Source organism: Rousettus aegyptiacus, unplaced genomic scaffold (assembly GCF_014176215.1).
Source record: "Rousettus aegyptiacus isolate mRouAeg1 unplaced genomic scaffold, mRouAeg1.p scaffold_m13_p_3, whole genome shotgun sequence".
Classification (NCBI taxonomy): domain Eukaryota; kingdom Metazoa; phylum Chordata; class Mammalia; order Chiroptera; family Pteropodidae; genus Rousettus; species Rousettus aegyptiacus.
Window position 1 is genome coordinate 171,955,963 of NW_023416306.1, and position 14,442 is coordinate 171,970,404.

Consider the following 14,442-nt stretch of genomic DNA (forward strand, 5'->3'; position numbering starts at 1 on the left):
TGTCACTAGGTCAAGGTGACGCTGGGAAGGAAAGCGCCCCGGGGCAGGTGGACACAGGTGCAGGACGGCCGGGGGCCCACCTGGAGGGAGGAAGGTGCCGAGGGCGGCCTCGTGCGTGGCGGATCCGGGCGTCCCACGAAGACGCGTGTGTGTGAGGGGCTTTCCGTGTCGTGGGAGAGCAGAGGACAGTTCATTCTCTCCTGACGGAGGAGCAGGGGTGCAGGAGAGAGCACAGCTTTCCCCTTCCCCCGGGGGCTTCCGGAACTCTCCGGGGAACGAGGGCGGGGCAGATAGGACATTGGGTTTCGCTGGCTCTCGCTCTGTTCCGTAGACGGAGGGCGGTGGCGGAAGGCATCTGGAGGAAGAAAGGGCGCGGCGCGGGTGGTGCCTGGCAGGGCTTCTGAGCGTCGCAGAGGTAGAGTGGCTGCAGAACTCGCGCGTCCAGCAGGAGGCCGCCAGCCCCGCCGCGCCGGGACCGGCGGCAGGCGGGAGTCGCGGGCCCTCCGTGTGCGTGTCTGTGATGTGCGCGTGTGTCTGTGTTCTGTTTCGTCGGTATTTTTAGAAACGTTAATTTCCATTTACTTCGAAGAATCCAAAGCTTTAAAGAATTATACTCCTTATGCTTTTAACTACATTGTCTATAAGACTGGACCACTTTATGCTTTTTCTAACAGATGTGTTGAGAGGGAATCCACATACATGTAATTCACTTATTTAAAATGTGCAATTCAGTCGTTTGTAACATGCTCGGAAGATCATGCAGCTGTTGTCACATCTGATTTTATGACATTTTCACCCCCTGAGAGCAGCCCCTCGCCCATCCGCAGTCACTGCGTCCCTCCTTCACCCGGGCGCTGCCCCGGACACCGCCCCGGGCACCGCCCCGGACACTGCCCCTCGCCCACCCACAGTCACTGCGTCCCTCCTGCCTCCGGGCGTTCTCCTACGCTGGACAGTTCCTTCGAGTGGGCGCGGAGAGTCTGCGGCCGTCCTTCGCTGAGCGTGACGGTTCCTCGCGTTATCCGTGTCATGGCGTGTGTCAGAGCCGCTTTCCATCGCTGAATGACGCTCGCCCGCAGGTTACACACCGCGCTGGACCGATCCGTCCTCATCGGTGGAGGTGCGCGGTGTTTCCGCGGCTTGGCAGTCGAGAGTCGTGCTGCTGTGGGCGTGCGTGTGCCGGCTGCGTGTGCACACGTGTTTTCAGTCCTCCCGCGCGTGTCCCTGGGGGTGGAACGGCTGGTCGCGTGGCGAGGCGCCGTGCTGGAAGCGCCAGGCCGCTGGCCGGCGGCCGCGTTGCTCTGCGTTCCCGCCACAGCGTGCGCGGGCTCCGGCTTCTCCCCGACCTCCCCGACACGCGGTCGTCTTTCTGATGACAGCCGTTTTCGTGGCTGTGAAGCGCCGTCTCGCTGTGCATTATAGACTTGAGCCCTAGACTTTAGCAGAACCTTCCAGATCACCTGGCCTGCCCCTCTCATCTTCCAGATTCAAAACAGGGTCGGGAGGGGAGGGTGAGAAGAGGCATCGGTGCCCCGGGGGAGGAGCGCCTGGCATCTGTGTGCTCAGGCCGAATTACGTAACTCCATCATCTCTTAATTTCAGCCATTTTAAAAATATAACCAGCCATCTGTTTTTTGCAATTAAATTATCTAGTTAATCCGTTTTTCAGGCAATGGTATTTTTCTTACAGTTAAAACACTAATGGCAAAACCAAGTAGCCACTTTTTTTCACAGAGTAGCAGTTTTACCTGAAGAATGACTGACGGACACATTGGTTGTTCAGACTTGAATATTTAGCAGGCATTTCTCAAAAAATGAATGAAATGAGAATGTCACCTTAAGGAAAATAATTGGCAGCGTTTGTTGCCAGTGATGGAATTCAAGCTTTCAGGTGAAAATCTGAGTTTTGGAAAGTTTGTGTCGGCCCGTGCGAGCTTCCCGGAGCCACGGCCTCTGCCCCCGGAGGGGCTGCGTGATCCGGCGGCCGGTGTGCGAGCAGTGAATGCGTCACAAGACCTCCCGCGGGCCAGAGAGCCGCAGGCGAGCGACACACTGGCCTTCCGTGTGGCGGGTGGGGGGCCGCTGACCAGGCTGGGGCCCCACACGCCGGCCTTTCCTGACCTGCTGCTCGTCTGGCTGTGGGGTGACGTCCCAGAGGTCCGCAGTGACCCGAAAGGGCTCTTCCTCACCCCCCTTCCACCCTGTCTGCAGGAGACAGATTCCTCTTCCCAGATTTCAGCCGAACCGACGTTCTGAGCGTGAAAGCAGACATGGGAAGCCAGCTGTTTTCTATGAAGCCGGACGTTCAAGAGATTTGCGAAAATGTTAAAAACGCCACGCTTCTCACCGAATCTGTTTTCGTTTGGGAAAATATTTTTTTTAATATGAGCTCTTTTATGAAATAACTAATATTAGTTATGCGAAATTAGTTATTTTTTTATAAAAATACGTTGTTTATTTTAAGACACAGTAGGCTTATTATTTCCTAAGGAATTCATGCTTTTTAAATGTCTCTGGTCTAATTTCCAGAATAGTCAATACCAGCAGATGTAACTGTCACAAACAAGAGCTCTCCGGGCCCTCAGGGGTTCTCAGGGGTTTGAGGGTCCGAGGACCAGCCAGGCTGAGGCCCCGTGTCCTGCAGGAGCGCGGCCCGGGGCCCGGCCTCGCCGGCGCCCAGCAGGGGAGTGTGCCCGGGGCCTCGGCACCGTTTCCCTGTTCCCTGGCTCTTCTCGAGCTTTCCGGAAGCCGCGCACCACGCGGGGCCTGGGACAGCTCCCTGACCCCCGGGCGAGGGACGCGTGCCCCCTCGTGCCCCTCACAGTCGACCTTCCGCGGGCCCGTTAGTTCCCCCGGGGAGCGTCACCAGTCCCGGAGACCTGCAGGGTTTAGCCCATCACAGGTCCGTGAGGCCTGCAGAGCAGGAGAGGGGCCGGGGAGGCGGACGGGCCACGGCGGCCCCCCTAGGATTAGCCCGGGTCCTGCGCCAGGTCAGCAAGTGGAGGACGGAGAACGAGGCGCAGTGACCGCCCCGCCGCCTGCCCGCCCGGGAGACCGTGCCCCGCAGGGGTGTAGGGCAGGCACGTAGGGCTCTCATTACGCGGTTTTCCCCTTCTGCTACGTTCTTGTGATTTTTTAAAATTTTCATAGTGACCATGTACCACACCGGTCATCGTCAAAAATCAGTGACCGTATGTTCTTCTTTTAGAAACAGCAACGTCTCCAGCGTGGTGCGTAGGCACGCTGCCCTTCCCAGGCCCGAGTTGGGTTTCCAGGAAAAACAGTTCATCTCATCCTTTGACATCCCCGTTGCTTGTGAACAAGTTTTCTTCTACGCTTAGGGCTCAAGCCAGCGTTTTCTGTTAAGGGCATAGGAACTTCTCTTGGGCCCTGGGGGAGGACTCACACCCAGGTCCCGTGACGATTGTCTCGAGCTTCACTTAAGGGCTGACGCGGGACGCTTCCGTTTTCATATCTGGGGTATACAGCGTGTTCTGGGAAAAATTACTCGGCTGTAAGGGGATGGGAGGGAAACGATGTTTTGAATTAAAGAAGGTAGCGCGTTAACTGGCGAAGCCGCTCATCGTCTGCAGGTTTCCTTTAAGTGATGAGCTAAACCCTGCACTCCCCGTTCTGCCTAGTTATTTCTGTTTCACCAGAGTCATGGTAACATGGGCGCTGACATCAGCAGCGAGCTAAGGGGAGATTAAAACATCAGTGCCTTTTGGAATCTAGAGAATGATTTTTCTACTTTAAATGCCAGTGAGCCATTTCTTAGAGATTTGCTCATCTTATTTCGAGAGCATTTCCCTTCATTTTGTTTGATGTTTTTAAACTATAAAAGAAATGCGTGTTTATTCTATAATAAGTGAAGTAAATACAAAAACATAGGAAAAGTATCATTGTATCATTTACAACCAAATACGATTTTACATTTAAAAAATTAATGTAGATGGGCTGCCCCAGATGTGTGTCTCTTAGCAACCTGACTCTCAGAGCTGTTGTTTCTACTACAGAGGAAGCGTGTGTGGAGGAGCCGTGACTTGGCCTTTGGTGGACTCATCTGATAAGTCCTGTTCACGTGAATACGGCAGCATAAATAACATAGCGTAGCCCTCGTGGTTTTGAACAAAAAAACGACTAATCGGCCTTGCTTGCCTCGTCGCCTCTGAAATTAGGTGGTCAGTGTTCTTCAGTGTGAATCCCCTCATGTCTTAAACGTCACCTACCCCTGGGCCGCACGATGTTGCAGGCGTAGAAAGGCCGAGCGGCATTGCTGAATGCTGAGACCCTTGCGCGATGTCACTTCCCCAGACCATTTTGGCTTCCATCTAATTCAATAAATTTAGCAATTCGCAGGACATCTGCAGGGCTAATTTTAAGTGCTGAAAGTAGAAGTGTCTGGAAAGCTATAAAAGCAGGTGCTTCCTAGTCGGCAGAGTCCGCGTGCGCGGGAGGCGGGAGGTGAGCATCTCCTTGTCTCCTGTGGGCTTTGGGATCGGGGTGCCAGGGGAGTCCCCTCACGGCCCCGTCCCCTGGGGGCCTGGGACCAGTGACTGAGGCCAGGCCACGTACCGGTCCCAGGTCCTCACCGCCCGTCGTCTGGGAGGCCTCGTCCAGACCCCTGCTCACAGGTGTTAGGAGCGTCCCCCGTGCTTTTACGAAACGTGTGTTGACTCCTCGTCGGGTCCCCCCCATTTCTTCGTGCCTCGGCCCCCCTGCGCCCCGCGCCCCGCGGCAGTCACTCTCCACGTCCGCTCCTCTCACGTGAAGCAGAGAACGCACGCCCGACGCTCAGGGCTTCTGCAGCGGGCGACTTAGAGCATGCTCTTCGTGAAAGACGATGCTAAGGTTCGGGGTTCGGTAACAGTGCAGAGGTGGCGCTCAGCGGGTGCCCCGGCCCGGGGCGCTGCTCCCCCTGGTCGTCGTCGCGGAGTCGGAGTTCGCGTCTCGGGGCAGGTGCTTCGACGTTGTGCTTTGGGGGGTGACGGGACGGGGGCCGCTGCCTCGTCTTGTTCTTCATCACCCGGAAGAGCCGTTCGTTCGCCTGAGCCCAGGTCTGCGACTGGCCGAGTGCAGAGTCAGTCAGGTAAACGGTCATAGTTAAACTTCTACGAAAGAACAAGCGATTACGAGTCAACATGGAAAAACTGCGCTTTTATGTTAAATTCACGAACTGTCGGGTACACCGTGCTGTTCAGAGAGCCGACCTTTCGCGCCGACCGAGGGGCGTTACAAGGCACCTGTGCCCCGAAGAAGCCCAGATGCCCACGGGGACGTCTGCCCTGTCAGCGTGACGACAGGGGGCGCCGGGGTTGGGGTGCCGGCGAGGGCGACGCAGAGGCGGGGGGCGGAGGACGGGGGCGCGAGTCCCGCGAGGGCGTCGTCCACGCCCGGGGACACCTCTGCCTCCCGAGCCGCTTCTCTGAGTCCACACGGGCCCTGGGCACGCGGCCGGGCTGTCCACGCCGCCCTGCTCCCCGCTCTGGGAACAGGCCTCTGGCCGCCCGCTCGCCAGCCCCAGCACCATCCCGCCCGGACCGTTGCCGCCTTCGTCAGTGGCAGAGCCCCCCCGGCCATCACACCGGGCGTCCGGGCGCACAGACCCCCTGGCCGTCACTCCGGGCGTCCGGGCGCAGAGCGGCCTTGGCCATTTCTCGCCGTTTTCAGTCCCAATCTCTGCTCTTTCCTTCGTAATCTCGCCCTTTTCTTAGACGGAATGTTCCTGCTTTTGCACTCACTGCACATGACGAAGGCCTTAGGAGGCGTCTCTGCCCGTCAGCACCTGTGGGTGCTGTCGGTCTGGGAGAGTTGACAGCCCAGAGTCCAGTGGGCCTCTGGGTGGTCGCGTGTCCACCGCGGTGTTCCCTGCTAGTTCTGACCCAGGGTCCGTTGGGGACCCACGTTGCTGCTGAGTTTTGAGAACAAGAACAGGCCGCGTAGCCACGGGAAGCAGCTCTCATTAGAATTGGTTGAGGTTTTTTCGCAATGTTCTCCGTGAATGTTATTAACGTCCTGGATTTTAGTTTGCAGTTAACATGTTCCGAACGTTACCGCCTTCCTCCAACCCTACGGGAGCAGAGTTCGACCCAGAGGAAGACGAGCCAACGTTAGAAGCCGCCTGGCCTCACCTGCAGGTATGGCGCCCCGGGGTGCAATGTGGGTGTCGGTGGGCTTCCCAGAGCAGGTGCCCCGGCCCTAGGGCCCCCCAGCGGCTGGTTGCAGGTTGACCTCTGATCGTTAGCGGAATGGACCTCGCAAACTGTGCACAAAAGAATGGCGTGTTCACGGTAGAGAGAACGTTTAATGGCTTTTCATGTTTAGATACTTCGCATAAACTGCAAAGTTACAGGATCGTCAGTACGTTTTTAATGGAAATGACCACGCTGCTGGCGGCTGTTGGTTCGGGCGTGGGGGACTTACACAGACTCGTCCGGTTTTCGGTACTTAGATTTAACGTGCACCTGCCGTGTGCCCCAAAGCTCACCTGCTGACGAGGGCCTTCCTCTAATGCATTCGGAAGGTGGAAGGCTGACCGGGCGGGACTCCTTCGAGAAGGCGCTGAGACCAGCGTGAAGGGGGGTGGGTCGCTAGTGCAGGAGGGCCAGGCCCTCCGTAGGAGCGAGAGAAACCTAGGAGAGAGCCGACAGGCGCAGACGGCACGGGAGAGCTGCACTCCTTGGCGGCAGGGACACCTGCGTAACCATGGCAACGTGCCCCCCACTCGTGAGGGGGAGGCTGACTGCATCTGTCCGTGACCTGCCCGCCCACTGGTCCCAGCTTGCTGTCCGCCTGGCTCTTCCAGGACACTTGTAGGCGACAGGCTGCCGATCCCGCCCAGGGTCTGGTTGCAGCCCGCCTTGTGGCCGCCGCGCGCCTTGGCCTTGAGCAGTGTGACCTAGCGCTGGTGACGTCGGCACGTCGGTCTGTTTAAACGCCGTGTAAGGATAAAATCCCAGCTAAATGAGACAGCTGCCGTCATCGGTTATAATTAGATTAAGCCTTGTAATGTGGCATTAGCTCTGTAGATATGTGGCCTTTTTTTTTTAGGGGTAATATTTGCAAAGCTTCAACTTATGGTGTATTTTTAATCTCCATTTCATAAAATGTGTTATTTGACTCACTGTTTTTTTTTTTCTTCCTAGCTTGTTTATGAATTTTTCTTAAGATTTTTAGAGTCTCCAGATTTCCAACCTAATATAGCGAAGAAATATATCGACCAGAAGTTTGTATTGCAGGTAAGGCGCACATGGGCTGGACGCGCGGAAGCCCTGGTTTGCAGAGAGAGTGCCAGGCCTCTGAGTGTCTTTTTCTTCTTGCAGCTTTTAGAGCTCTTTGACAGCGAAGATCCCCGAGAGAGAGATTTTCTTAAAACGACCCTTCACAGAATCTATGGGAAATTCTTAGGCTTAAGAGCTTACATCAGAAAACAGATAAATAATATATTTTATAGGTAAGTCGGCACGTGGGTGCCCTTCCTCCCCTGCACGGGGACGCTCGCTTCCCCCCGTGACGCTCCCGACCCCGTCGTCCCGTGACGAGTGACCAGGAGCAGTGGTGGCTCTTCCGCGCATCCCGCCTGGCGCGCACGGGCGGCCCGGCCCACACCGCGTCTGCGGGGCTGGGGTTGCTGGCCAGCACGTCCCCGCACGTCCTTCGTTTCAGTTCTTGCTGAAACGTCCAGGGACCCCAGGTGCGGCTCCCCCTGGAACGTGGGCGGATCGACGTGCCCACAGCTGGCCGTTCCTTTCTCTGCACGTCCCGTCCTTCTCCCCGCGTCTCGGTGGCGGGAACCTCTGCACCCCGGGAGACCTGACGCACGTCGGCGGCTTGGGGACGCCCCCCGCGCCGGGGCCAGGCGGCTGGGCAGCTCGCGGCGGTCACGGGCGCTCCCGGGCCGGCAGCACCGTGGGGCAGGGCAGGCTGGGAGCCCGGTCGCAGAAGCGGCCCCCTCTGGGTTGCGTGGAGGAGGCCACAGCCCCACGGCTCCCGAGGGAAGGCAGCGCGCGGCGCTCACCTCGCCCCGGGCCCCTCGCTCAGCCCTCCTCCCCGCCCCTCCCCCGCCCCTTCTCCCTCCAGCGGCCTGAGTCGCACAGGGACTCACACCCTTTGGGTGCACGGGTGCTGGGTGCTGGGCATGGCCCTCGGGGTCCCGCAGGCCCGGGCCGGCCGTCCTCGCCGTCCGCCCGCGGCCCCGTCCACACCGGCACCGGGCGGCCTCAGGGGACCCTCCACCGCGTTCTCTCCCACTGCCCCTTCTCTGCAACCCCCCAGGCCCTAGAAACATCCCCGTGCCCGGGCCGCCCCGCTGGCCTGGCGCACGGGTCCCCTCTCCCTGTGGGGACAGGGACCGCGTCAGCCGCCCTATCGCACGACCGCAGTGCCAGCCTCGTGCCCAGCCACGGTGGCACCGAATGAACATCGATGGAGGAAACAGTTAGTGTAGCTTCTTATCTGTCCCCGGACAGCTCGCGAAACGAGCAGTGCACTCTGTGAATTCTGGCCCAGAAAGGCTCGCCCCGAAGGCCCCGACTCCGGGACGGCCCGAGGGAGTGTGCAGGTCGCTCTGTGGCAAGGGCGGGGCGGCTGCAGGGCCCTTGCCCTGGGGCGGGCGCCCCACGGAGGCCGGGCGGCCGGGCATGTCCGTCCTTGGTCACCGCGACTGAGCAGGGAGGGGAAAGGGCTGAGGCAGGAGGGCAGACGAGAAGATCCCACGGCCGAGACGCGGCCCTCCCGGGGGTTCCATCCGCAGCTCCTCGTCCTCACCAGCCTGGCCCCGGCGGCCGACCCCGTCCTTGAAGTCTCTCCGTCCCGCACGTCTGCGGTCATCGGGGTCCAGGCCTCTCCCTTGACTTCACGCTCCGGTGGCATTTCGGGGTACAGCCTTCCAGTGTGCGTGTGGCGTCCCCTAGAACCCTCTGGGCCCCGCACCCTGGGTGCGCGGCGGAGCCCGGGCCGGACGCACCGCCGTGCTTCCTGGCCGTGCGCTGCTGGTCTGCATGCTCGGTGTGGGCCCGGCCGGCGTCCGGCTCTGCCCGCCGGTTGCCCGCCGCCCGCTGCAAGTCGCAGACCTTCGTTCTGGCGCAGCGAGTTCTCCCCCTGCCCACGCCGTGTTAAAAACCCGCAGACGTGCGCCCCCGGGGCCCGGGCAGGCACCAGCCCCTCGGGGAACTCTGGTCGGTGGGGAGCACAGACACGTAAGACCCGGGCCCGGGTGTGAAACGGCCCCGCTGGGCTCCAGACGGCCGCCGCGTGGTTTCAGAGTCACGTGTTTTCACCGCTGACTTGGCTTTGAGCTGCCTCTAAACCCATGATTTTCGTCGGCTGGGCGGAACCGGTTTCGGACACCCCGCTCACTTCAGGCGGAGCGCGCCCTGCGCCGTGGCTTAGACCAGCGCCCGGCGGGCGGGGCGGGGGCAGGAGGAAGTCCTTCGCGGGAGAGGACGTCTTCCCGTTTCATGTCACTGTGCCTCTCATTGTCCCCCATTGACTCGACAGACGTGTTTCCACAGACTGATGCTGGGCTCGGTCCCCGCAGGGGTCTCAGTCCTCAGGGTGGCGCAGGGCCCGGGGAGCAGAGCAGGGGAGAGGCGGGGTGTCAGCGGGGAAGCGGGGAAGCGGGCCCTCCCGCCCTCGCGGAGACGGTGCTGCCGCAGGAGGCTCGACGGCTGAGCGAGACGGCCACTTCCGTGGAAACGCGGCCTGACGCGAGGTGGAGTGATGGACAGAGGGACAGGCGCCGGGCAATCCGACAGCGCGAACCGCAGAGGCTGCTCTGCCGGGTCCGCGCGGCTGAAGCTCTTCCGGCTTTTTTTTCTGTTTGACGACTTTCAAAATAAAACGTTGGGCGGGCGCAGGTTTTGAGCCCGCCTGCCCTGCGGGCGTTTAGACGCCCCGGCCCTGAAGACTTTCTGTAGTGACCGGGAGCAGAGCCCCCGGGTGGTTCTCGCAAACGGGCATGCGCATTGTCGCCCGGCTGCGCGATTTTCCTCCCCACAGCACCGTGTTCTCACTCAGGGGCTTTTCGTCTTTCCAGCTGTTAGTTCACTAATTCTAAACGACTTATTGCTTTTTCTAGGTTTATTTATGAAACAGAGCATCACAATGGCATAGCAGAGTTACTGGAGATACTGGGAAGGTAAGTCCGTGTTACTGGGAGCAAGTGGCTTTCGATGGAGCTGATGCCGCATGATCCTCTCCCTGGTTCAGCCGCGCGCACACACGCACACACACGCACACGTGCGCGTGCACACACACACACACACACACACACACACACACCCAAAGCAGCAAGGCGACTCGAACCGCCCTGCAGAAGAACCGGAGTGAGGCCTCACGGGGTGGAGGGGGCCGGTGAGCTCCTGGGTCAGAACGCGCTGAATCACACTCACATCTAGTTGTGCGGTCCGTGTGCGGACTCCACCTCATCTGCCCCAGCGGCATCTCTGTGGAAACACGATTCAGTTACATCCTCAAGAGCAGTGTTGAAAGGAGTTACTTTAAGGTTTACATTTGACACTTAGAAGAATAGATCATTTATTCTACGTTTGAGAGATCGAGTGAGTGGTGCTAATATTTCAGATGGCTTTGATTTTATAGATTGTCACACGTACACTTATAAAACAATGAACATTTCGAAAATTTCTATCTTCATCCAAGTGAAGTTCTTGCCTGCTATCATTTTTTTAACGACTGTAGATTTTCTGTCAGACCCGGCGACCCGCGGCTGCCCAGAGCTGCTCGGGCTCCGTGCCTTTCCTGGGGGTGGTTCTGGGGGCGTCCGTGACCAGTCATCCGGCCTTGGGCACGTTACTCACCACCGTTGGCCTCTGTTTCCTTCTGTGAGTGGGGAGGTGGTTATGGCCACCTCCCTGGCCATCACGGGGCTGGGCGTGTGGTCCGCAGCATCTAGTGCTGGACGCGGCTCCCCTCCCACGGCCGGGACGCGCTGTCTCACCTTTCCAGAACAGGGGTTTGATCTCGAGGGTTTCAGTAAGCATATTGTCCCCGATGGCCGCTTTAGACTAACCCAGCCTGCCGTGCCGGGTCCCCGGGATTCATAAATGATGGGGGGACATTTAGAAATCGCTTCAGGTGCCTCTGTAACTCTCGGTGACGTTTACCTGCTCGACGTTAGAGACAGGAACTTCAGCTTTCAGGTGACAAGCGAGGTCCCCTCCTCCGCGGAAGGGAGCAGGCTCCTGCTGATGTGCCCCCACAGCCCGTCGCGTACACTCAGGCTCCCCTTCCGCCAGGATTAGAATCACGAGCTAGAACTTCCCCGGAAAGCGAACTCCTGAAGCTGGTTGAAGGCCCAGGGAGGGTGCAGGCTGTGGGCGGCACTGGAGCCGGGTGCCACCCGAGCTGCCCGGCCTTCGTGGCCCAAGGAAGGAAGTCTCGCCCCCAGGGACACCTTCTGTCCTGGGCAACACCCTCTAAACCCAGAATTTAGAAATCATCCTGTAGTTACAAAGATAACAATGACTATGCTTCCCTGACGATAATTAATTTTCTTTTTAATTTCTGCTAATACTCTCCTTCTTTCTGAAAAAAAAAATTTTTTTGCTTGCTGGTTTTCATGCCGAAAACAAAAACGGAACGAGAACCAGCGAGGTTTTTTGAAACCTGGAATCCGCACATACTCAGCCTCACCTGAGCTCTGTTCCCGCAGCATAATCAACGGGTTTGCCTTACCGCTGAAAGAAGAGCACAAGATCTTCTTACTGAAGGTGTTGCTGCCTCTGCACAAAGTGAAGTCCCTGAGCGTCTACCACCCCCAGGTAGGGCGCTCCCGGCGGGGCGGGCGGCTCGCCAGCACGCGGTCCTCACGGAGCGCGCCCTCTGGGGAAGCCAGCCCGGCCTCCAGCGGGGGGCGGGCGTTGTCCTTAGCATGTTGTTGGCTTCGCCATCACGGTCTGGTGATGACAGAGAGGATGAGAGGGGGAAGAAATTCCTTTTAAGATCAGAAAAATCTCAGGAATGGAGAATTTCAAACTCGGTTTCCAGCATAGAGAAGGGCGTGCGTAGCGTGGTGAGCAGCGCTGAGGAGGACTTCCCGGAGGAAGGCTGCTGGAGCAGGATTTAAACTCCAGCCCCTCGGGGAGGAAAGCCGGGACGTCCGTGGCTTTGCTCCGAAGCCGCGGCATCTCATCTCAGCTGCGCGGATCCGCGGGCCGGACACGCGGAAGATTTGGGGGGTAAACTGCAGGAGGCACAGTCCACCCACGGGCGTCGCGGTGTGAACTGTGGGTCCGCTCATCCGTGGAACTTTTCAGCTGACCCACAGTTCAAACCCACGTTGTCCAAGGGTCAGCTGGGGGCGGGGGGCCTGCCCTAAGCCGTACGTGGACTGCCGACCACACGGGCAGCCAGCGTCCCGGCCCCAGCGTTGTTCAAGGGCAGCTGTCGCTTCGTGTGCTTCTAATGACCCCGGCTTCCTGGGAAGTGATTGGCTTAGTTTTTTCTCTGATTGCTGTTAACTGGTAAGATCTTTATTCCCAGCCCGGTCACTATCGTGTTAATCGTTCTGTATTAGAAATTGATGGTTTCTAGACTTAAGATGGAACGAGGCTTTGCTTTGGTTTCCCAGCTGTCGGATCGCTTGTCCATTACAGGCTCCGGAAGACCCCAAACCTGGCTGACTTGTTGGTCCCAAAGACAGTTCCCCAGTTTTTTGAGCTTTCTGTGTGTCTGCCACAATCAATGAGGAGAATGGTCTGTCCTGGGCCACCCCCCCCCACCAACTGTCACACTCAGAGCCGGTGGCGGGCCCTGGGCAGACCAGTCACACCCGCCCGCCAGGGGCCCCGTGGGGGGGGCGGGCAGCACCTGATCACATCTGACCGGCGTCTCAGCAAGGGCAGGAGGCACCGGAGGCAGCAGCGTGTCACGTCTGGAGGGAGTGTTCACGCTTCTTCTTCTTTTGCTTTTTAGCTGGCATACTGTGTAGTCCAGTTTCTAGAAAAGGACAGCACCCTCACCGAACCGGTAAGTACCCGCTCGGGCCGGCGCCCCGTGACGCGGCGTGCGGGTCCCGCGCGTGAGCCTCGCCCCGTGACGCCGCTCAGCCCGCGCGTGAGCCTCGCCCCGTGACGCCGCTCAGCCCGCGCGTGAGCCTCGCCCCGTGACGCCGCTCAGCCCGCGCGTGAGCCTCGCCCCGTGACGCCGCTCAGCCCGCGCGCCCGCCGTAGGCCTCGTCCGGGGGCGCAGGCCCCTCCGTTGCGTCTTATGTCCCGTCTCACCCCTCGCTGCGCTTCGCTCCTTCGGGGGCCAAGCACGGTCGGGGGAGGGGGAGGCGTCGCCACTAAGCCGAGCGCGTTTGACGCCGTCACGGCTCCTCGGGCCGCATCCCTCGCCGGCCTGGGTCGGAGCGGCGGTGCCGAGGCCCCGAAGTGCCGTCGCACGGGGGGCTCTCCCCGCCCGGGACCCGCTCTCCCCGCCCGGGACCTGCTCCCCGGCCAGCGCGCGGTGGGGGTCCCGCTGCTGCCACGAGTCTTCAGAGGTCCACGTCTCTGGCGTTGTATCTTCTTTAGAAGCACCGAAGCTGTCGCGGCCTAGATCGACAGTCGGGTGTGTCCGGTGCCCGTGGGGGAGTTTGGACACACGTTTTTAACGGCTTCATTAAAAAGCTGTAATTCACACACCCTACAATTCACCCATTTAATACATACGATCCGTTGGGTTTGGATATGTTATGTTATTAACTGTTTACATTGTGGTAAATTATGCATAACATAAAAGTCTGCCATTTTAAGCGTGCAATCCAGTGGCATTAAATACATTCACAAAGTCGTGCAAGCGTCACTGTTACCCAAACTCTGTACCCACTGCGTAGGAATGCCGACCCCCCTGGCGGCCTCTCACCTGCTTTCTGAGCCTTGCCTTGCCTGCCGCGGGGTCACAGGCCGGGCTCGTCCTTGGCTGGCCCCTCCGCTCGGTGCCCCCGGGGCTCGTCCGTGTCCTCGGTCCGTCAGCACCCCCTCCCTCGCCGCGGCCGGGTCGTCGCGTCCACCGTGCAGACCACGCTGGTTCGGCCACTCGCCAGCCGGGCCCCGTCGGTGCCACGTCCCGGCCGCTGTGAACACGTCTCGGCGGCGGGCTTGCCGGGCCCTGCGGCGATTCTCTGTCTGGCCCTTGCGGAGCTGCCGAGCGGTCTCCCGCCGCGGGCGCGCCTCCCGGCGTCTCCGCGACCTCGCCGGCACCTGTTACTTCCCACCTTCCCCCGTAGCCGCCCTGGCGAGCGTGGGGTGGTGTCTCATTGTGGGTTCTGGTCACTGACGGCTAATGACGTTGGGCATCTTCGTGCGCATGTTGAAAACGCACACGTTTGTGTGTTTCCTTGGGAGAAGTATCTTTAAATCCCTTGCCCATTTTTTTAACAAGAGAAAATCAAAATTTTAGTGCATGCACATGGGGGATTCACATCAGCATGAAAATCCGAAG

The 14,442-nt window shown here is 59.4% G+C and overlaps 1 protein-coding gene across 8 annotated transcripts in view; it reads left to right on the plus strand.

Annotated features, from left to right (window-relative positions):
* PPP2R5C (protein phosphatase 2 regulatory subunit B'gamma) overlaps positions 1-14,442 on the plus strand; it is a 104,011-nt gene that overhangs the window by 69,186 nt on the left and 20,383 nt on the right. For 4 of the 8 annotated variants that reach the window (XM_016165980.2, XM_016165983.2, XM_016165984.2 and 1 more), the window contains 6 exons: positions 6,027-6,137; positions 7,146-7,238; positions 7,323-7,453; positions 10,079-10,138; positions 11,672-11,780; positions 12,934-12,987. In XM_016165980.2, the coding sequence (XP_016021466.1) occupies positions 6,027-6,137; positions 7,146-7,238; positions 7,323-7,453; positions 10,079-10,138; positions 11,672-11,780; positions 12,934-12,987 (558 nt within the window). Of the gene's footprint in view, positions 1-6,026; positions 6,138-7,145; positions 7,454-10,078; positions 10,139-11,671; positions 11,781-12,933; positions 12,988-14,442 lie in introns of all 8 variants that reach the window. The other 4 variants (XM_036238236.1, XM_036238237.1, XM_036238238.1 and 1 more) reach the window with 1 other exon arrangement.